Genomic DNA, 23467 nt, shown 5'->3' on the forward strand with positions numbered 1-23467 from the left:
GAGGACACGAAAAGGTTCCATACGGTTCTCACAATGCAGTTACTAGATTTTCACATACATACACAACAGATACGTTTATTAACTATAAAGCATGATGATTATTTACTATTCACTAAGTGGAATTGGATCATCATAAAGGTCTTCATCCTCATCGTCCTCATATTGAATGGGATGAGGAGAGGAGGGGGATGCGGGGGGAAGGTCTTGCTGGCCCAGGGTTGGCAGAGGTTGAAGAGGTGGAAGGGGAGGCCGGAGAGGCAGGCTCGCTTGATGTAACTTTGTGGAAATACATCATAATTTTTGTCTGACTTTTTTGCCTTTTCATTTCTCTAAAAACATTTCTATACCGCGCCAATCCTTCTTCCCACTCACCTTAGTTTCAGTGCTCATATCATAGAAGAGTCCCTGTCATAAAGGAAGTCAAAAGCAGTCTTGAATAATGCTTCTGCCTGATTCGAGTGTATTGTTATGTAAACATTTTAAATACTCTTCAGGAGGCTCCTGTTGAGTCAAAGTATTATATATTTTGACAAATGTCACCAATGCCTCTGCCAAGAAGCATCAGACTTCCTGTCTCCCCGGAGTGCATGTCAGATCCTTGTGATGACATTACCAATGATACTAATATAAAATAATAATAATGACAGCACTAGCTCTTATGTACTTGCCATTATGTGCCAGGTCTGCTACTGAGCCCTTTTTAGTTATCTCCCACAAAAGAGGCAGTTTTAGCTCATCTATTCATTGGAATTTAAAGAGGCTGGTTCTCAGCGCTTTGGAGCATTAAATTCCTCTGGAGGGCTTTTTAAAGCATAGATGTGGGGCCCTAGCCCAGAGTTCCTGATTCAGTAGGAGTCAAGTGGGGCCTGTATTTGTAACAAATTCCCAAGGGAATGCTGTAGTGGTCTGCAGGTTGGAAACTGCCGATTAGAGGAACTTTTAAAATCACTACACTCAAGAATTATCTTCACATTTCGTTGTAAATACCGGCTCAGAAAGAAGTGAGTGATCCCACTGCGGTACACAGGGAGGAAGGTCACGGTAGGCGTCACCTGTTTGAGGTGAGACCTTGCCTGAAGGGCCACTGAAATCTGTGTGCTTCTCCTTCAACCTCTTAAAAGCCATACCCCGGTCTTTGGAACTTTAACCCAGGTTTCTCAGAGAACAGAGCGCGCGCCCCCTAGATGCAGTCAGAAACTACATTACCCAGAAGGCAGTGCCTCTGATGGCGAAGGCGGGCGCTCAGCCAATGACAGAGAGCGGAGAGGGGCGTTTCTGCCGCACCGTGGGCGGGACATCTGGCGTCTCCGCTTAGGACGTCATTTGGGTGTAGCGTGTCTGTGTTGAGCGGCGATTCTGGTTGGAGCGGTGGGAGGAGGCCGCTACCCAGAAGGGTCTTCCAGACTGAGCGAAGGACGGTGAGGAGGATAGGACCTACCTCCACGGTTTTGCATGAGCCCGAAACCACCTGTAACGGGGTTGTCCCCCTAGCCTCTCCGGCGCCGCGGCACTAGCCCTTCGTTCCCGAGGCACCCGCACGGGGCCCCCGGACCTTGTTGCGCGTTTACACAGCGGAGACCGAGGTCCCTGGTCACCCGGCCCTGGGCTGGGGTGAGGGGTCGGCTGAGCTCGCTAGACGGGCTTTAGTCGCCGCTTCTCGCGGTCTCGCTCGGCCCGTGGGCCTCATGGCGGCGCCGGCGCTGGTGAGTGGAGGGTCGCGCAGGCTCACGCGCGCTGGGGTCGCGGTCCTCACGGTTCCGCCCGCAGTGATACAGATCCTGGAACTCTTCGCCATTCCTTCTTAATGCTCTTGGATCTGGAGTTCCTGGAGGAATGCGGCGGGGGGGTGGGGGTGGGGGTAGATCTAATCACTTCTAACCCAGGGTTCTGAATCCAAGCCAGGGGTTCTAAGGGGGGGAGGCCCCCATTTCTGCCCCTGACCTCAGCTTGCCTTTTCACTGCCCTTGGCCTCCATTCCCTCGGGTCTAAAATTGGAATACCGTGTGTATTAACGATTATTGTCTCTCACTTGAGGGAACCAGAGAGAGTATGTGTGTGAAGTGTCCTTATTGCTCAGCGCGACCCAGAGAGCATCAGTCTAGATGTGATTCTGAGAGGGACTAACCTGGTCCTGCTCTGCTCTTAGGCTCACACCAGGGAGAGCCTGGCCTTCGGGCCTCCCTGCCTTAGGCCTCTACCCAGCTGGAAGCTGGGAGAGGGGACGGGAGCTGCGTTTTGTGAATTGCTGCTTCTCTGGTAGGCATAGAAGGCCCCTGGACAGGTGGGGAAGACAAGACAGTCACTGGATTGAACTTTGCAGCTGCCGTCTGTGTATTACAAGTGGAGTTGGTTTGCAACTTGCAACAGTGACCCATTTTCCTCTTTAACACATTTTCTTATTCAGGTTCTCCCACTTTCCAAAGGTTTGGATTTTGCCACTGGCTTTTAGGAGAGACTACATTAGTAAGGTAAAAACAAAAATCCTTTTGGGATTTCTTTCGGTTGGTGAAAACAGGTGCTAATGTAAGTTTTTCCTAAAAGCAAAGTTGGCAGTAAGGGGAACTTTCAGGAAGTTGGGGGATACTTTTCATGTTACTGCATTTTGGCTTAGGAAAGTTTTCATAGGAACACTGTGCTTTCAGATAGTGGGGGAAACCTGTGCTTGAAGAGTGACTCCATTACAATATTCATTAATGATGGTGTACAGGAATGCTGTGTCTCCTGAGTTGTAAACACACAACAGGCCTTAAGTTACTCTCTAGCATGTCACCCTGTTTACTCTCATCCTAGCTCTGACCACCTTCGGGCTTAGGTTAGTTATTAATCTTTCCTCACCTGGCCTGCTCCCATTCCAGTGCCCCCTGAGAGAGGCCTTCCCTGGTTGCTCCAGCTAAAGTCCCCTAATGTTTGCAATCAGTTCATTCTCTTTTGTTGTTTTCGGAGCCCTTAGGGCCATATGACTTGATCTTGCTCATTTCTTTAATTTCTTGTCCAGACCTCTCCCCAGCTCCAGAGTGTGAGCTCCTGTTCTCTGCTCTATCTCCAAGCCTAGAACAGTGCTGCGCTTGCACCAGTGCCCAATAAGGGATTGATGAACGAAAGATTTTTCTCTCCGGGACTATGTCACACTTAGATTAAATCTAAACCCCCGACCATGGCTGGACCTGAGGGACTTGGGTTCAAATCTTGCCCCTTCTCATTAGACACACAACTCTGTTCCACTTGGCTTTGAGCCTCCGTTTGCTGCTTGTGAAATGGAGGTGATGGCACTTACCTCATGGGCTTAATATCTGCTCCTCACTGCCTACATAAGATTATCATTGTTTTGTGTCTTTCTCCAATGGCTTCCTACACAGGAGGCTTTTCTTTCCCACGTTCTTTTACTCTGTCAGAGGCACCTCCTGCCTCCCTCCTGAGCCCAGCACAGAGCTAGGTTCTCAGGAGATACTCAGGGGTTCAGGCCTCGGGTCTTTCTGGACTTCTGCCGGTGACCAAGCAACAGGCTGTCATCTCATCTAATAGATATACAGCCACCCATCACTTCTGTTTGATATTCCAGGCATTGATAACATTTAAAGATGTGGCTGTGACCTTCACTGGGGAGGAGTGGAGACACCTGGACCTAGCCCAGAGGACCTTATACCGGGAGGTGATGCTGGAGACTTGTGGGCTCCTGGTCTCACTGGGTAAGGATTCATTGCTCTCCAGAGTGGTACCCACAGGCTTTCATTCCATCCTTTCTCTCTAAGCATGGCTGATTGAGAAGGCCTCTGGGACCCACCTTCCTGTCTCCCCACGTCCTCAGCCTATTCTGTTCTAACCTCTTATTGGCGTCCCTATGTGTCCAATAGGGATTGTTGTATAAGAAACATAGTTCACAACATTCTTACCCAAGTGTCCAGCAAAAGCTGTCCTCAGTCTGAAGTCCTTATTCCAGATCTCCGTAATAGGTAAGGTGATTGGTTCAGTTTGGTGGATCAAATGTCCTCATGGCCCAGTAAGCAGGACCTGTGAGTTCTCCAAGAAGTGGGCGAATCAGACAGACAGGAAGATATTTGACATCAGTGCTACTGGTATTTTTCTAAGCAGCACAATCTCGGCTAAATGGCTTCTTTGGCTCCTGGATTAAATGGCTTCTTTGGCTCCTGGTGTCTGCAGTTTTCCCTTATCTCCTAAGGCCTATGCCTTGCTTCTCTGCTGCTAAGGGAGATCATTTCAGAGGGTGCACAGACACATCATCAATGGCGTTGATGGGGATCTAAGAAAGCTCTTCCTTTTTCCTTCCTCTTTCCTGCCTTCTGATTGTTGCTGGAAGAGTCTGGGCTTGGTGCTGCATCTTTAGCTCTCCTGTGTCTCTTAGCTAATTTCCCCTTCAGAAAGAATAGCTGTAGGACACATAGCCTTGAGGACGCAGCGTGAGCTTCCGGGGACTTAATACAGTTAATTTGATTTTATTGTATTTTTATAGTAACCTTTCACTTAGCCCAAGTGACCTAATAGCGGTGAAGTGCTTAGAATAGAACTAGGAACAAGCAAGTATGACGCATGTACTTGTTACATGTACTAGATCAGTAAGTCCCAACTATTCTCCCAGTGAAACTTTAAATGGCCAGTTTACCCAGAAATTGGTCTGAATATGAATTGAATTGAGGCCTGAGGTCTCCCTTTTCCCAGATGTCCAAATGGTCACCATGACAGGGCTCTCCCGGCCTTGTGTCCACATTGTCTCTCCCGGGAGGTCAGTCATCAATGCAGTAAATGGTGTTAGCTTGTGACCATTGTGATTAGTTGTTGAAAGGAGATGCGTGGGGAATAGTATTCCAGGTGGAGGGACCAACAGGAGGAGCCAAGTCCCTGTGGGGACAGGGAGCTCAGTTCCATGACCGAGATGAAGGAAGCTCTGATTTAACTTTGACACTGCCCCATCATGGGGCTCAGTTCCAGGCATCTAGCAAACATCAGTGAGCATTTGCTGCAGGACAACTGGATACATTCTGGCCTGCAGTATAGGATTTTCTAGGAGTTTCTGTGGGTTGTGGTGCCTTAGTCACTGGATTCTCTCCAGAGTCCTCCTGTCTTTAAGCCTTCACATTTGGCAAAACATGCTTGGGTGCATGTACCAGAAAACCTCCTCATACTGATTTCACCCCTGAAAATGACTTCACCTGATGAGAAGCCCTGAGGTGATGCTGGCTCCTGGCCTGGTAGGTGCCAACCCAGGCGTGTCTGTTCACTTTCTGTCCTTGGTCCAGGCCATCAGGCCAGTATCCTCAAAGTCGCCATGGGATGCTACAGCGGCAAGTAGGGCAGCAGGTCCCCACCTTCAGCTCTGTCTTCCCAACTTGGATTAAAGGCTTTTTCTTGAGAATGGGTAGCGGTTTTAGGTCACGGCCCACCTCGGACAACTATCAGTCGATGCCATTCAACAGTTGATTCAGTCCAGTGTTTTTTAGCCATCCTTGGGCACCAGAATCACCTGGGGAGCTTTACAGACTCCCTGTGTTCTGTCCTTATGCCCAGAGATTTGGTTTAACTCACATTTGGTTTAACAGACATCTCCAGGTAGTTCTGATCCACGGGGAGGTGGAATCCTACTGGCTTCATTAGGGAACACCTTCTGGAAGGAGTCATTTCCTTTCTGCAGTTTCATGGTGGCATGTGAAAGGTGTATACTCCTGTATACTTGAGACTTTTCCTTTTGTCCTTACCTACATACCCATGCCCCATTTCTTTCTGCATGCACAGGGCATCCTGTTCCCAAACCAGAGCTGACCTACCTAGTGGAACATGGGCAGGAACTATGGACAGTGAAGAGAGGCCTCTCCAAAAGCACCTATACAGGTAGGTGGCTGAGAGTCTGGCAGGTGGGTGTCCTGGCAATGGGTTTCATGGCAACTCACAGACTACCAGGGGATCACCTGTCTGAAATTCCATGGGCAGCTTCTTTTGTGGCCTTCCCGGAGTCTTGGTTGGTCATGGAGCACTCCCAGTTGTTTCCCTTGTCTTTCCACCCCATCGCACTCTTCGTCTTTATTAGGGTTGGGAGGTGGTATACTGAGTAAGAGACAAGCTCTAAATGCTTGGCCACTCACTAGCCTCCTGACTGAGGAAGTTGCATGATCTTGCTATTCCTTTGATATACAAGTTAGGCTAAGTTAATGCTACCTTGCTGTAAAAGATAAACTCCCAATTCTACGTCAGTTAACAAATTAATAAGAGTTTTTTTCTCATTTATGACATGGTTAATATGGGTCAGCAGGGGTACTCTGTACCACCTATTTATTCAGGGATCCAGGTGCGTTCTGTTGTCAGTATGTTGCTTTAAGTTTGCCCTGGCATCATCCAACTGGCCAAGAGGAATAGGAGAGCAGGGGAGGACAGACAGCCCCCAGCTTACAGTGGTTCAGCTTTGGATTCTTCCACTTTATAGTGGTGTGAAAGCAGTATGCATTCGGTAGAAGGTGGCCTTTGAATTTTGAGTTTGGATCTTTTCCTGGGCTAGCGATATTGCAGTATGACGCTCTCTCCTGATGCTGGGCAGCAGCAGCGAGTCACGGCTCCCAGTCAGCCGTGCAGTCGCGCGGGTAAACCACAGTACACTTACAACCATTCTGTTTTTCACTTTCAGTACAATACTCAATAAATGCATGAGATATTCAACACTTTATTATGAAATAGTCTTTGTATTTGATGATTTTGCCCAACTGTAGGCTAATGTAAGTGTACTGAGCACGTTTAAGGTAATCTAGGCTAAGCTATGATGTGTGGTGGGTTAGGTGTATTAAATGCATTTTGGGGGCCCCTGGGTGGCTCAGTCGGTTAAGCGTCTGCCTTCACCTCAGGTCATGATTCCAGGGTCCTGGGATTGAGCCCTGCGTTGGGCTCCCTGCGTAGCGGTGAGCCTGCTTCTTCCTCTGCCTCTGGGATCTCTCTTTTTCGTTCTGACTCAAATAAATAATAAAATCTTTATTTTAAAAAACGCATTTTGATGGGTTCATTGAGATGTAACCCCATCATAAGTTGTGGAAGATCTGTAGTCCTATCCCCTTGCACACATACATCACTTCGTTCAGATTTCATTGACAAGAACTGGTCATTAGGCTACATGTCGCATCAAACTGGGAAATGTGGTTTAGCTTTGTGCCCAAGGAGAAGAGGCCAGGGATATGATGAACATATCCTAGTCTGCTAAACTAGCCTACATTAGAAAAAGATAGTAATGATGGTTTCTGCATCATCGGATTATTTGGGAATGTAATTAGATAACAAGAAACTGCTTATCGCACACTGCCTGACTCAGAGTGAGTGACAAAGTAACAAAAGTTGTGTGTTTGTAATATTTAGGCATTATTAGTCATAATGAATAATGATATCTCAGACTTCCTTCCAAATTCAGAAAAGACAGTCCTTTCTTTTTCTGCAGATTACACCTCTAACTATACTTTGCATCCCACACTTTTCCACCTTCATCCAGTCATTCATTCACCTATACATCTCTGCATCTATCCATCCTTCCACTTGTGAAGCAGATATTCGGAAGCAGTCCCTAGCCTTGTTCTCTTCTTGCCCTCCTGTCTTATAAAACCTCAAGGAGACATTTGCCTTTGTCAGCCTCACATCTGGGCTGTCAGAGCTGCTGGGGCCATCGAGTGGGTGGAGAGGCTTCAGTGCAAATTCGTGATCTCTCCCCTCTCGTGTTCCTTCTGGCTGCTCAGCCAGCAAGTGTCCAGCCCTCCCCTCCTCACCCCTTAGAGTCTGTCTCACACCTTCACCCCGCTCTGCAGTTCCACATCTTCACTTGAATATCCTAATGTTCCAGTGTTCCACTGACATCCTAAAAAGGACCTCATGATCTGGCCCACTCCTCCCACCTCGCCATTTTCAACTACTGGTCTTACCATTCTGTAAGTCAAGAAAGCCAGGAACAAAAGGACGACCCCACACCACCTCCGTCTTCTTCACACCCTCTATCCAGCTGTTCCTGAATCTTGATCGTGTTTCATCTTCCGTATCTCCAGAATCCGTCACCTTCCCCAGCTCCGTCGGTTCCACACGAGCATCCTCGTCCAAGCCACACTCGTCTCTAGGCCGATGACGCTAGCAGATTTCCAGCTGCTCTCCATGTATCTGCTGCGTGCCTCTGATCCGCTCTCTGCCTTCCGTCCGCTTCCCCATCCACTCACCCTTCTTCGAGATATCGCCACCCACCTCACTGCTCATAACTCAGCATGTGACCTACTTCACATTGAGAAGAGAGGCTACACACTTGGCCTTCTTGCTCTTTACCCCTGACAGACTCATCCTGCAGCTTACTTCTCACCTCTGTGGAAGAGTTCTCACGCCCGGCATGGCGAGTTCCCCCAGCAGAGTCTAGATCTCACCTTCGCCTAACTTCTCAGGTGTATTAGTTATCTTTTGCCATGTGGCAATATTACCACAAACAGAGCTTACAGTATCACTTATATACTGCTTCTCATCTGTGGGTCAGAAGTCCAGGCACAACTTGGTGGGGTCCGCTCCCAGACGGAAGTAGGGTGAGTGGATGGGGAAGCGGACGGAAGGCAGAGAGCGGATCAGAGGCACGCAGCAGATACATGGAGAGCAGCTGGAAATCTGCTAGCGTCATGCGGGCTAGAGACGAGTATGGCTTGGACGAGGATGCTCGTGCGGAACCGATGGAGCTGGGGAAGGTGACGGATTCTGGAGATACGGAAGATGAAACACGATCAAGATTCAGGAACAGCTGGATAGAGGGTGTGAAGAAGACGGAGGTGGTGTGGGGTCGTTCTTTGGTCCCTGGCTTTCTTGACTTATAGAATGGTAAGACCACAGTCAGAGACACCCCACAGCATGTCAGGTTCCTTCAGATCAAGTGTTGGTGGGAGAGACTCCAGCAAGAGGGATGCAACACACAGCCTCATCTTTTACATTTCCACCACTTGGCCACATCAGAAGCAAATCAAGGGCCTGCGCCATTCTGCCAGAGGGCATCATAACAGGGTGTAAGCACCACGAGGTAGGAATTACAGGAAGCCGTACATGAGTCTGCTGCATCTGGGACCTTGGGTCTTCACATAAGTGAAGGAAGTGAAGGAAATAATTCCTGCCTCTTCTATATCTTCACCTTCTCTCAACTCAACATAGGAAACACAGTGAAGTTTGGACACTTGGGGGAAACTTGAAACAAAACATGCTCTTGGCTCTCCCAACACATGTAATTGTTGACGACTCTATTTCACCTGAACAACCAAGCTTCTGGGAGTTTTCTCATTCTCTGAAGAGACAGCTACGCAGGACTTCTAGGCTTCCTCGTTACTATTTTACTATTTTCTTTAATTACTGTACGAAGGTATAACTTACACATAGTGAGTATACAAATCTTAAAGGTTCATCTTTATGAAATATTACATATATAACCCCAAGTATCCACCACACAGGTCAAGAAATATTTCCAGCACCTCCCAGGTTTCTTCTGCTCCCTCCTTGTTAATACCCCTTTTACAAAAGTAGCCGCTGTTCAACTCAATCACTGTAGATTAGTTTTAAAGACTTATAAATGGACCCCCACAGTACATAATACTGTTATGTCCGTCTTGATAATCATCATGGCTCTGAGGTTCCCTCATGTGCTTGCAAAATTTAGAGTTATTTCTTAACTGTGCAGTGTCTCAGTGAATGAATAGATTACATATATCCATTTTCCTGTTATTGGGCTTGTTCTCCATTTTCAGAATATTGTGAAGAATGCAGCTATGAATATTCTTGATCATATTTTTTGTTGGATATAAGCACACATTTCTGTTGGGAATATGTAAATGAGTGGCCTGGCTGGATCATGGTGTAGATACATGATTAGCTTCAGTAGAAACCACCAAACAGTTTCAAAGGGACCGCACCGTTTCACATTCCCAGCAGTCATGCATAAGGGTCGTCAACCGTTAACACCTACTAGGGAGCAGGTGGTATCTTCCCCTTTATTCTTTGAGACCCAGTAGTGTTGTTTCTCAGCACCACACTACTGAAAATGTTCTTACTCAGGTTACTGTGGACATTCTGATTGGCAAGTGCAACACCTATAATAATGATAAGAGGGGTGTTCAGGTTACTGAACATTTGCCATGTACTGGACTGGTTGATTTACATAATTTTTCTTATGTAACATTATTGTGAACATTGTTATGTGTCCTCCCCAAATTCATACTTGGAGCTGGGGGGTTAGAACCCCCAGTGTGATGCTATTAAGAGGTCGGGATTTGGGGAGATGATTGGGTTTCGATGAGGTCATGGGGGTGGAGTCCCCATGATGGGATTGGTGTCCTTATAAGAAGACAAAGGGAGACCATAGTCTTTCCTAGGTGTTGTGTGTGTGCTGGGGGTGGTTGGGAGAAGAGGGAGAACACTCTGGTGTCTCTTGCTTCCATAAAGGCCCTATCTCCAAATTCACATTGGAGGTTAGGGCTTCAACACATGAATTTTGGGGGAACACAAACATGCAGTCCATAACAATTTGCTTTTGGGGTAAATATAGGGCTATTCATATATTGTTTATCTTGCGTCAGTTTTGGTAATTTGAATCTTTCAAGGAGTTTTTCCACTTCATCTAATTATTCTATCCATTACATTTTAAGATTGTTTTATCTTAAAATGTTAAATTTTATGTTATATATATATTTTTTTACCACAGTAAATAAAACAAAAAATAAATGAAGATACTTATATATATTTTTTACATTTTTATGTTAATCACCTGGTGCTCATCATGACAAGTGTACTCCTTAATCCCCATCACCTATTTAACCCATCCCCCCACCCACCTCCCCTCTAGTAACCATCAGTTTGCTCTCTATAGTTAAGAATCTGTTTCTTGGTTTGTCTCTGTCTGTCTCTTTTTTCCCTTTGTTCATTTGTTTTGTTTCTTAAATTCCACATATAAGTGAAGCCATATGGTATTTGTCTTTCTCTGACTGATCACTTCGCATTATACTCTCTAGCTGTGTCCATGTTGTTGCAAATGACAAGATTTCATTGTTTTTTATGGCTGAATAATATTCCATTGCATATATATAACTCCTCTTCTTTATCCATGCATCAGTCAGTGGATGCTTGGGGCATATTTTGGTCTTTGTAAATAATGCTGCAATAAACACAGGGATGCGTGTATCCTATGTACGTGTTTTTATAATGCCATTATTAACTGACATTCTCAAAACAGACTTAAAAATTACTTCATCGTACTCATGTATATACGTGCTTTTTTATTTGAACTTTATGAAAAGTATATCATAGGTTATATTGTCTTACATGATTTGTACTTTTTATTCAACAGTATATTATTAAGATTCACCATGCATGTAGTATAGTTCACTTATTTTTTTCTTCTGTAGTCATTTGCATGAATATAACACAATGTATTCATTTATTTTCATGAGCACTTTCATGTGTCCAGTTTTTTATACCCACAGAGTGCTGTTATGAAAATTCACCTACATATGTCCTCATGCATATGTGTAGGAATTTCTCTTAGTAGTGTTCCTAGGGCTAGAATTTTTCGATTATTATAAGTGAGCAGAAGGAGAACTTTACTAGATGCTGCCCTGCTGTTTTCTCACATGGCATCTTACGTGTTTACACTTCCCCTGCGTTACACTAACGGTTCCACGGACCTGTGGCCTTTCCAACGCTTGATACCGTCAAGTTCGTTAGTTTTTTCAGTCGGGTGAATGTAATACGGTATCACATTGTGCTCTTCTGCCCTTCCCTCATACCCAGGGGAGCTGAGCACCTCTTCATGTGTTGATTGGCTGATGTAGATCTTCTGTGAATGTCAGCTCATACAAATATGCTTAGTTTTCATTTTGGATATGGAGTGTTGAAGTTACCGACTGTAATTGTGGTTTTTCTCTTTCTCCTTTGAACTCAGTTTTTGGTTTATTTTGGGGCTCTGATATTTGTTGCATACAGATTTAGGATTGTTATGTCTTCCTGGTGGATTGATCTTTTATCATTGTATAATGTCCCTCTTTTTCTCATTTACTTTGGTCTGTAGTCTGTGGTATCTGATATTAATTTAGATACCCTTGTTTGCCTTTTTTTTTTTTTTTAAGATTTTATTTATTTATTTGACAGAGAGAGCACAAGCAGGGGGAGCCTGAGGCAGAGGGAGAAGCAGGCCTCCCGCTGAGCAGGGAGCCTGATGCGGGGCTCAACCCCAGGACCCTGGGATCATGACCTGAGCTGAAGGCAGACGCTTAACCGACTGAGCCACCCAGGCGCCCCCCACCGTTTGCCTTTTAAAAAATAATATTTAGTCAAATTGACTAGTCTTTTCATTTACAGTTAATGCTTTTTTATCTTGTTTATGAAATCTTTCACTTTCCCAAGATCTAAAAGATAATCATTTTTACTATTTACTAAGTGTTGTTAACGGTGAGCCTCTGACAGTTAGGTCTTAATCAGTATAGAGTTAATTTTTATGTGGCATGAGGTTAGGAATACAATTTCATTTTCCCCCATATGGGAAATTGTTTCTCTAGATCCATTTATTGAGTAGTCCCTCCTTTTCCCACTGGGCCTCTCTGCTGCTTCTGTCGTATTTCAGAGTTCATACATACATTTCTGAGCTCTTAATTCTGTTTTTTTCTTTGACAGTTTATCTTAAATCTATGCCTACATCGTACTGCCTTGTATATAATCATCATAATTCTAATTCCTCAAAGGGCAAGACTCCCTTCTTTTTTCTTCTTTGGAGATAGCCTGGTCTGTTTGTTCTTTTATGTAAATTTCACGATCAGTTTGTCAATATCCTTGAAAAACTATTGGGATTTTATTTGAGGTTGTATTGAATTTATAGATGAATTTAAGGACAACTTTATATTACTAATCTCCCTTTTCATAGAGATCTTCATTAATGTGGTAAATTTATAATTCTCCTCATCTCAGTGGTATTTGTTTGGTGTCTGTTCACCTAGTCTTTACTCAGATGAAGTAGACTCAGTACGCCCGCCCAGTAGTTTCTCACTGTCCCCCACTATCCCACAGCCCAGAATCCCGAGATTTTTTTCTTTCCTCAGTCCCTGTCTGCCTCTCCATCCTCATCTCCACCATCCTCTCGTCCACTTCACTTTGCCTGGCATTCGGAATTCTCTGAAGACACCGCATGTTGTAGTTTCTCTCCTCATTCCTCCATCAGAGAATCCCTACTCTCCTTTAGAAATCAGCTCCCACAGCACCTTTTCCAGGTAGCCTCCACTGGCCTCCCGCGGTCTCCCATGTGGGTCAGGCTCGGTGCCCGTTCCCCGTGCTGCCGCACCGTGTTGGGGCCCAGTCGTTACATACGGTGTAGTCGTTACTCTGCCCACCCTCCGCCATTCTGGAGGGTGAGGAGTCTTCTCCGCTCCAGATTCTCTATGCCCTGCCCCAGCTTTTCTTCCTGGGTTGCCTTTTAAAGATGTCAAGAGTCCAAGGATTAGTGAAGAAAGAAACTGTAAACCTGGGCTTAATAGATACATAAATGCCACAGGAATTAGAGGGGTTATTTTCATCTTCATTCTACCACTCAGATGGTAATTTTGTTTGTTCTGTGTTGACATGACTAATAGACACCTTTCTGTATTGGATTCCCTTCAGGTGAAAAAGCAAAACCTGAGACCACAGAACTTACTGCTTCTCAGCTGGCCTTCACTGAGGAAGCCCCTTTTGAGGAACAAGTGACCCAGGGAGTCCCAAGGGATTCCAGGTTGGGGCAAGCAAGGGATCAGGAAAAGCTATCAGAAATGCAGGAAGGGAACTTGAGGCCAGGAGCAGACCCCCACAAGGAGACATGCCCTAGGAAGTTGACCCATAAACATGATGATTTGGAGACAGATGATCGTTTGTGTTTAACGGTTTTGCAGGAGCGAGTCACTACCCAAGGTGATCTACGTGAACATGAACAAGGACCAGGAAAAGCCCCTGTGATAGATGCAAGGAATAACATGTATAAGTGCAAAGACTGTGGGAAAAGGTTTAGCAAGAATTGGGCCCTTGGTCGGCATCAGCAGATTCATGCTGGAGTGAAGCCCTATAAATGCAGTGAATGTGGGAAAGCCTGTCGTTACATGGCAGACTTCATTCGACATATGAGGTTGCATACTGGGGAAAAACCGTACAAGTGCATTGAGTGTGGGAAGGCCTTCAAACGCAGGTCTCACCTCACAGAGCACCAGCGCATTCACACTGGAGATAAGCCCTATGAGTGCAAAGAATGCGGTAAAACTTTCACCCACCGCTCTTCTTTTAACCAACATAATATGACCCATGCTAGGGAAAAGCCCTTTTTGTGCAAGGAATGCGGGAAAGCTTTTTACTACAGCTCTTCCTTTGCTCAACACATGAGGATTCACACTGGAAAGAAACTCTACAAGTGCAGTGAATGTGGAAAGGCCTTCACTCACCGTTCCACTTTTATCCAGCATAATATGACCCACACAGGAGAAAAACCCTTTTTGTGCAAAGAATGTGGAAAAGCTTTTTGCCTCAGCTCATCCTTCACTCAACACATGAGGATTCACACTGGAGAGAAACCCTTTGAGTGCAGCGAATGTGGAAAGGCCTTCACTCACCGCTCCACTTTTATCCGGCACAAGAGGACTCATACTGGGGAGAAGCCCTTTGAATGCAAGGAATGTGGGAAAGCCTTTTGTGACAGCTCTTCCTTAATTCAACACATGAGGATTCACACTGGCGAGAGGCCCTATAAATGCAGTGACTGTGGAAAAGCCTTTACACACCACTCTGTTTTTATCCGACATAATAGGACCCACAGTGGAGAAAAACCCTTGGAGTGTAAAGAATGTGCGAAAGCCTTTTACTACAGCTCTTCCTTTACTCGACACATGAGGATTCACACTGGCGAGAAGCCCTATGTATGCAGAGAATGTGGGAAGGCCTTCACCCAGCCTGCGAACTTTGTTCGTCATAATAGGATCCACACTGGAGAAAAACCGTATGAATGCAAAGACTGTAAGAAGGCTTTCTGTGACAACTTTGCCTTAACTCAACACATGAGAACTCACACTGGAGAGAAACCCTTTGAATGTAGTGAATGTGGAAAAACCTTCAGCCACAGTTCATCCTTCACTCACCATCGAAAAATTCATACCAGAGTTTAAAGGCCTCTGCAGGTTGTTTACATCGGTCAATTTTAGTGAACTCATACTGGTGAAATACCTTTTCTTTTGAATGTAACTTTTCAGGAAAACCTTTTGGCCAGAGAAATATATCTTGCTCATTATCTGATAATTCATACTGAAGAGAAACATAATTACCATCTGTGTGAAAGCTTTTTGTGGCAGGTCATCTCAAGGGTCATATTAGAAATTGACCCAGCCTACACCCTTACACTACCCCTGGGAATCATCCACAAGTGAGGCCCAGTGGTTATGCATTTAGAAAATATGTCAGCAAGAATGCTTCTTATATTTATACTATAAAACCATCTCAAGAGTATTTTAGAAGTACAATGAGAGGTGGAGGAGGAGATGTAGAAGAGAAAGGGAAAGGAAATGAGTGTATGGCTTCTTTCCAATTTCCCTGCCAAGCTTGTGATAATTTGTCATTAGGGGTTGGGGCAGGGGATGGTGGGGGTATGAGAGAGAAAAAGACCTCATTCCCTTTATGTGTGTGTGTGTGTGTGTGTGTGTGTGTGTGTGTGTGTGTGTGTGTGTGTGTATGTGTATGTGTGTTTTAAGATTTATTTGAGAGAGAGCGCGAGAGGGAACACGAGTGGGGGAGAGGGAGAAGCAGGCTCCCCGCTTAGCAGACAGCCCGGTGTGTGGCTGAATCCTAGGACCCTGGGATCATGACCTGAGCCGAAGTCAGACACTTAACTGGCTGAGCCACCCAGGCGCCCCATGTGTCCTTTATATATCTGTCATCAGGAGAGTTGGACCATTGAAGGCAGCCCTGCTGCCAACATTTTTTGAAAATACTCCTTATTCTAAAACATTGTCATTTTTACCCTTGGGGAGCATAAATGTTTGTGAGAGATTCAGAGGCCTGAGTCATAAAATACTTAACACACATACACACACACACTCATATATTTAGTCAATTCTTGTTATTCATCGTAGTTGTATTCTGTAAATCCATCACAAACACTGAATTAATGACTACTGAACCATTGCTTCTAAGGGAAATGCAAACTTATGTTCGTCTGAGCCTCTGTTCACGTTTTCATCTACCAATCAATGCATGACCTATTAGGGATTTTTGTTCTGTTTAAAGGCATCTGAATTTAATATATGTTTCTTAGAAATAATATGCAGTATTATAATAAAGCTATTTCTGTTACATCATTTTGTATAGTGTATTCTATTTTTACTGTACTACTTTAAGTCAGTCATACAAACAATACACACAGTTTAGTCTCACACATTAAATAAACACAGTAAACAGTACAGTAATGTGAACACCTACACTGTGCTATATTGTACAGTCATGCAAAGAAAGTGCAGAAAAAGTTAAAATTAATCAAAGATTAACATTAAGTACAACTAGTTTTGAGAGAGCTGTGGGACGTGTGGTGGGGCAGTGCACTCTGGCTAAACCTCTTGACCTTGGCTTACCCCAAGAAAACCAAAGTAGTTGATGGTACTTATTTCAAGCCGCTTGAAAAATAGCAGGAGGCTGCATTCAACAATAGGGTCACATTCTTTCATGTCATTGCAAATTCTTCCAAGGCAGAATTCTATTCTGATACGCTGCTGTGAGGGACATTTCAGTGGTCGCCGGGTTTTCATCACCATCCTCATCTCCACTGACTTCAGTGCCTTGTTTTGCTCTCTTCTGGGTCTTTGTGGATTCTACCACCTTTTCTGCCCAAATTTCTTCCACATCTTCCCGCATGTCACTGAGGCTTTTTCCACTTATTTGCCATGTGATATGCATTATGTGTTTGCCATTGGCCTTTGTATTTTCTGTGACACCTTCAAAGCCTTTGAACTTTTTCGGGCGGTCTGGCCATTTTTGCAGGTGTTACTGATAATAGTCTCCTCGATACCGCCCCAGGCTGTGCACCACAGTCCCCGACCGTGGCCATAGTGACCGACTGCCAGTAGTCCGTCATGCCGGTTTCCTTGTTGGTGTTGTATTGCTTTACTATAAAGTTCCCTCGTGGTGTTCACCATGAAAGCTTTATTATGTCCTGATGGCCAGGTTAGGTGACAGACCTAGTGTTTAGGGGCATGAAAAGAACACCTAGGTTGGGGTGGGCATTTGCAAGTTCTTCATGGCAATGGACTGGGGCAATACTCAAAATCAATACAACCTTGGAGGCAAGGTTTTTGGCCCGGAGACAGCAGTCAGCTTCTTGGATGGGCAGTGGTAGAAGCTTAATCCCAGAATGTTTCTGACATCTCGTATGTCAGATGTCAAACTCCTGAACCGGAGTTTCCTTTTAAGTTCTTGTGGATTTGGGGTTCCGTACATCTTAGGGGTTTGCACTTAAAGTCAGTCGTTGTTAGTATTGACACATAATAGCAAGATTGCATGATATTTGAATAATTTGAAGAGGGAATTTGGAGGCCATTTGCATTATATGGGTTCATTTGTCAATAGCCTAGGAAAACAAGCCAGTCTCGTTGGCACTGAAACCTGCTCTTACACAATAACACTTTCCCTGTATTAATATTTAGCAGGTATTTAAAAAATTATTCCATAGCCTCCTGATCTGCAGGAACATCTGCACACTGCTCATACTGTATTGTCTCTTGAAATGTGCAAGCCAGCTAACTAGCTGATCAGGGTTTAACATTTTCCCTATCTGGGTAACAGGACTCTTAAATTTTGGCTTTCAGCCTCAGAACAATGCCTTCCTATACTTTTTTATTGATCTTCATCTCACGAATCCACAACTTGAGCTGCTTTTCCATCTTTTTCATAGCTTCACCACACACTCTAAAAGATACTTTTAACACTTTCTGGAGTGGCTTCATGTACAGATCAGTGAATTTCTTCTTCCTACTTGAGCATGTGCCATATTGTTGATTCATTCACATCGAACTCCGAGTCAACAGCAGTACAACTCCTGACCGAAGGTAGCCCATCTAACACATGTATATTCTTTAAGGTCCATCACAGCCTTCTTGCACTTACAAACACTGGACAGCACTGGATGCCTGGGTGGCACAGTTGGTTAAGAGCCCGACTTGATTTTGGCTCAGGTCATGATCTCAGGGTCATGGGATTGAGCCCTGTGTTGGGCTCCATGCTCATTGGGGTCTGCTTAAGATTCTCTCCCTCTCCCCACCCCCTGCACTCTCTGTCTCTCTCTCAAATAAGTCAATCTTTAAAAAAAAAGAAATTAAATCCAAAATAAGTAGACATAAATGATAAAGCTAATAGCAGAAGTAGAAAATATACAGAAAAATTAACACACTAAAAACGGATTTTTAAAAGGTTAATGAAATTGACAAATCCCTAGAAAAACTGACCAGGAAATAAAAAAAGAAAAATGAAATTTCCAATATCAGGAATGAAGGGAGGGCATCACTGCAGATTTGGTAGGTATTAAAGGGATAACAAGTGACTTTAAACACCATTCTATGAGGAAAATTGCACATCCATATGGTTTTCCTGTAAATTGTATCAAAAATATAAGGAAGATATTTTACCAAGGTTACACAAACTCTGAAAACAAAGAAGGAAACTTTTCCTAACTCATTCTACGAAGAAGCCAGCATTACTCTAGTACAAAAACATAAAGAAATTTAAAGATTAATATCCCTCAGGAACATAGACATAAAAGTCTTTAATGACCATTTCAGGAAATCACCAAATATAAGAGGATAATCTAGCAGGACCACCTCTTGTGTGGGGTTTGTCCCAGGAATCAGGGTTGGTTTAACATTTAAAAAAAACAATCAATGTAATTCATATTTACAGAATAAAGGAGAGAAGCCATATTACTATCTCAAATCTGTTTGTGAAGTAATTGACAAAATTCAACACTTCTTTCAAAGTAGTCTCCAGCAAAATAGAAATTGGAGGGGATTTCCTTGATATGATGAAGCACATATACAAAAAACCTTCAGCTAACAGCATACTGAACACTTAAGAACTGGAACCTGGAACACATGTTTATTATCTTCACTGGTATTCAATATTTTACAGGATGTCAGAGCAAACGTAAAGGTAAAAAGGAGTAAAAGGCATACAGATTAAAAAGGATTATGTAAAACTCTCTTTATTTACAGAAACCATGAATGTGTGTTTAAAAAATCATAAGAATTCTACAAAGAAATACCAGGAGCATGGAAATTTAGCACACTTCCAGCATACAAGATCAATATATAAAAACCAATTGTATATTCGATATGCTACCAGTAAATGACTGAAAACTAAAATTTAAAAGATACCATTTACAATAGCATTTTTAAAATCTCACAAAGTAGTGAGGAGTAAATTAGCAGATACTGTATAAGACCTATGCACCAAAAAAGTACACGTCAGGGGTTGGCAAAGTTTCACTATAAAGCACCGCATAGGAAATAGTTGTAGGCTTTGCATGTATGGTCTCTGTCACATGTTCTGGTTTTGTTTTGATTTTACGACATTTTTAAAATGTTAACGTCATTTCAAGCTAATTGGCATTACAAAAACAGGCTGGGGGCCAGATCTGACCCATGATCTATGATCTATAATTTCTGGAACACTGCTACAAAATACTGAGAGGAAAAAAAATTTTTTTTTAATTTTTTAAATTTAAAAAATTTTTAAACAAAAGCTGTACCAACTGGTGAACTGGAAAAGTTAATATTGGTAAGTTGTTCATCTTGGCCATGACCTTGAAAGCTGGTTATGGAATTATTACAACAGATATTGGTGCCCTTGGGGCAAAAGGCTTGTAGGCCAGGGTAGATCCAGCACACAGCTGATATGCACCTGCTGTTCATGCACCTGGGAGGAGATCTGTCATAGCTGCATGATTTGCTGCAAGGCTCATATTGAGGAGAAATGTCTGCTAGGGATGTTACCAACTCACAGTCCCTGTCCTACATCTTCTGAGCCTGGAGCCTGGTGTGGCCAGTGGTTGATTTATGAGTTAAGCCAAAGAAGATCTCCTCATAGGCAGTGACCGTGCTCATTAAGCGTATGCGACTGTACTAAGTATCAAAAAATGGTGAAACAGGGTGCATACCTGATGAGAAGCTACCACAGTCTGGTGGTTATACGCACGAACCCTGGAATCACAGAGCCTGGGTTAAAATTCTTGCGGCATTACTCCTACCTGTGTGACTTGATGAAGGGTCTAAGGCTTAAATGCTATTTTACCGAATTTGCGAAAACAAGCAAAGAGGACATGCCTGCCAGAAAAAAAAGACGCGTCGTGGTGCAATCTCCATGTCGCCACTGGTATTCAGAAACCCAGCAGTCCAGCTGGTGATGCTCAGGACACTTGCCTTTCCAGAGTGGCCACAGAAAAGGGGCCCCCGGCTCCAGGAACTGGAGAGGAGCTAGAGTGGCCTCTGGAGGAGGTGGTATTCTGAGCCATGACCTACTGGCACGGAAGGGGTGGGAGATGGGTTGTGAGAGTTAACTGGTGGCTCCTGTGCTTGTCCCCGTAGCAGCGGGAGTGTACCATCAGCATCTAGGCTCCTGGTGACAAGTGGAGAGGTCACACATTTGGGAGCATCCTGAGCCTCAGAAGGGAAACCTCTATTCCAAGAGGTTTATTGGGGCAAATTCACCGCCCTCCCACCTCAGCACAGACCTGCTGCTGCCATCCCATACCATCTGGACGCACCACGTAAGACAGGGCCAACCCCCAGTCTCCCCAGCTTTAGTGTTTCTACCCCAACCTCTCACAAGCCATGCCCCACCTGGGCAGGGTCTCCGTTGCTCTCCTGCTCTGGCCTCCCGGGGACCGTAGGGAAAAGGGCTGGCAGAACCCCAACCACAGGTTGCCTATGCTGCTGCCCTCCAGTTAGGCACTGGGCTGACAGTCATGCAGGCTCTTGGAATTTATAGGCTTTAACGGTCTCACCAAACCGCCAGGCCCGTCTGGGGTCACACACGTGCAACCAGCAGCAGGAAAGTCAGGAAGCGCTAGAAAGTCCCGGGAGGATTCGCCCTCTGGGCCTTGCCCTTTGCCTTTGGCACTTTTCCCGCATGCCCTTTGCTGGCGGAGGCTGAGCTTGTGTGCTCTTCTGTCCCGTGTTCCAGTGATGGGTCACAAGCCGCAGGCTGAACAGAGCACGGGGTGCCATGGAGGAGCAGGGAGCTAGGAGAGCTCTCCAAATGTCCTTAACTACACTTCCAAGACCCAGCAGTATACAAATTGTCCTTCATGGGCAACTTCCTCAGCAAGCTTCTCTCTTGCCCTGTCCCTGCCCCTTGGCACACATGTGTTCCTCTTCTGGCAGAGATCACCCTGCTGCCCCTGCTCCTGCCCTTGGCCTTTTTCCTAGACAGTTAGACAGTTCTGCCTGGATCCAGGGCCTCTCCCTCTTGGTGTTACATCCCCCTCACAGGTGGTATCAGATCAGGCAGCCTCAGTGATGCTCTCTCATGGTCCCGAGGGGGCTCTCTGAAGAAGCTGTTGCTCTCTGCATGTACCTCAAAGTGTCCGCTCTGGAATGATAAAGACCCCTTCTCCAGAGCACACAATGACTCCTCCTTTGTCACCTAATCTGGTAGGCAGCCATCCCAGACTGCTGCCATCCCATACTGTCTGGACACACCAGGGGAGACAGGGCCAACCCCCCCAGTCTCCCCAACTTGGGTTTGGGGATGGCCAAGGCCATCCAGTCACCCCCAGATTCTTGCTTAAAGGAGACTGAGCTGAAGTCACCAGCAGTGTGAAGGAAGGGGATATCAAAGGAAGACAAAAGTATGCAAAAGGCAGGACTACCAGAAAGGGGTCCCCGTAGCAGTGGGAGTGTACCATCAGCACCTAGGCTCCTGGTGACAAGTGGAGATGTCACACATGTGGGAGCATCCTGAGCCTCAGAAGGGAAACCTCTATTCCAAGAAGATTGCTTAGGTCAGATATCTTCCATGAGCTCCTTCACCCAAGGCCATGCCTTCAGCAGCTCATCCAGCCCTGCTGGAGGATTCCTGCCTCTCTGCAGGATGAGCCCGGTGCAGCGGGGCTGTCTGGCCCAGCTGCCAGAGAGGTTGAGAAAGGAAGAGCTTGATGAAGGCCATTGACTCAGCTCTCCCCCCTTACTGATGTCAAAGAAGACCCAAGACAGAAAAGCTTTCGGATACTCTGTCAAGGAGAAATTCTCCACCCACACCTGTCAGTGGTCGGCTCGGTGAACAGAAATTTTCAGGGCCTCTACTACTGCCACTGCCACGGTTGTGGGTTCGAAGCGAGTCTGCTCCCACCTCCTCCCTTCCTTGGATGGTCATTGCTGAAGACCTCAGCTTGGAGAACAACACAGCACCAATGGAACCACAAGGTTGGAGGTTAAAACTCAGACCACTCAGCCTACCTCTTCTCGCTCCCTATTTCTTGCAGGGAACCCAGTTACTTTGCCATTGGCCACTTTCCCCTCGCAGATTCCGGAAATGACCAAATTAGCAGTCACTGACTTGACCGACTTGTCCACGGGGGCCCAATCCCGTCTGCCCCTTTATTTACCCGCACACCAGATATCGGTCATGAAATGGGATGCACAATTTCCAACTCTCCTTTTGCTGTCTCTCCTGGTGCTACTTTAGATTCCAGCCCATCTTTGGGGTTTCACTTAATAATGAGAAGAGAGGCCCTTTGCATTCCAATCCCTCAGTCATAGTTGCAGGATCTTCTCCTCTTACCACACCTCCTAGCACCTCATCCCCCTCCCTCTCCTGTCTTTAGAATCGAGTCACCTACATCTATGTGTGTGGATTCTCCTCCCTTTTTCTTACAGCCTCCTCTCCAAGTCCCTTTCGCCAGTGTCCCCGTCTTCACCAGCCTCGGCAATCACCCCCCTAACATCGCAGTCAGCACATCTGCAGAACGGACCTCAGTGGCTGCTTTGGACTTGGTGTATCTGCCGTAGACACCACTCTGCCTTGCCAGGCTTTCATCTTCAGGTTTCCACCAGGGTCCAACATGAGCCCCGTCCTATGGGACCAGGGACCTCTGCAAAGGCCACCGTTGCTACCTGCTTTTATGGCTAGCAGCCCTACCAGAACTTTCGCCCTTCCTTTTAGGGCAGGAACTGCCCTTGAGCTGAAATTTGGGAGCCGATCCAGGCAGCAGCAGGAAGCCAGGCTCTTCAATGCCCCTGGCTTTTTCTGGCCCACCTGCCCCTGCTTCTGCAGTGGCCTCACTCTAAGACTCTTCAGCCTTGCCATCCAAGCCAGCCTTTGACTCTGATACCACACTCAGTTCCCAGCCTTCTATCTTCCCGCCTCTTCTTGACAGCTTTCACAGCTCTCTCCCTCTGGGAAAGCTAGCAGCCCCCGCAGAACCTCCATACCTAGCGTATACTGCGGC

At 45.5% G+C, this 23467-nt stretch overlaps 1 protein-coding gene across 1 annotated transcript; it reads left to right on the forward strand.

Annotated features, from left to right (window-relative positions):
- Positions 1-1327: 1327 nt before the first annotated feature.
- ZNF599 (zinc finger protein 599) lies at positions 1328-15602 on the forward strand. The gene is made up of 4 exons (XM_032390272.1): positions 1328-1703; positions 3560-3686; positions 5746-5841; positions 13627-15602. Exons 1-4 carry the CDS (start codon positions 1686-1688, stop codon positions 15147-15149), a joined length of 1764 nt encoding a protein of 587 aa, XP_032246163.1. The 5' UTR covers positions 1328-1685; the 3' UTR covers positions 15150-15602.
- Positions 15603-23467: the final 7865 nt, after the last annotated feature.

Source organism: Phoca vitulina, unplaced genomic scaffold (assembly GCF_004348235.1).
Source record: "Phoca vitulina isolate PV1807 unplaced genomic scaffold, GSC_HSeal_1.0 scaffold58, whole genome shotgun sequence".
In the NCBI taxonomy this organism is placed as follows: Eukaryota; Metazoa; Chordata; class Mammalia; order Carnivora; family Phocidae; genus Phoca; species Phoca vitulina.

Bases quoted from the DNA above. Each gene is read 5' to 3' on its own strand.
- ZNF599 (XM_032390272.1), top strand. The intron at 3,687-5,745 runs GTAAGGATTCAT...CTGCATGCACAG, and splicing joins TGGGCTCCTGGTCTCACTGG to GGCATCCTGTTCCCAAACCA. The intron at 5,842-13,626 runs GTAGGTGGCTGA...GATTCCCTTCAG, and splicing joins CTCCAAAAGCACCTATACAG to GTGAAAAAGCAAAACCTGAG.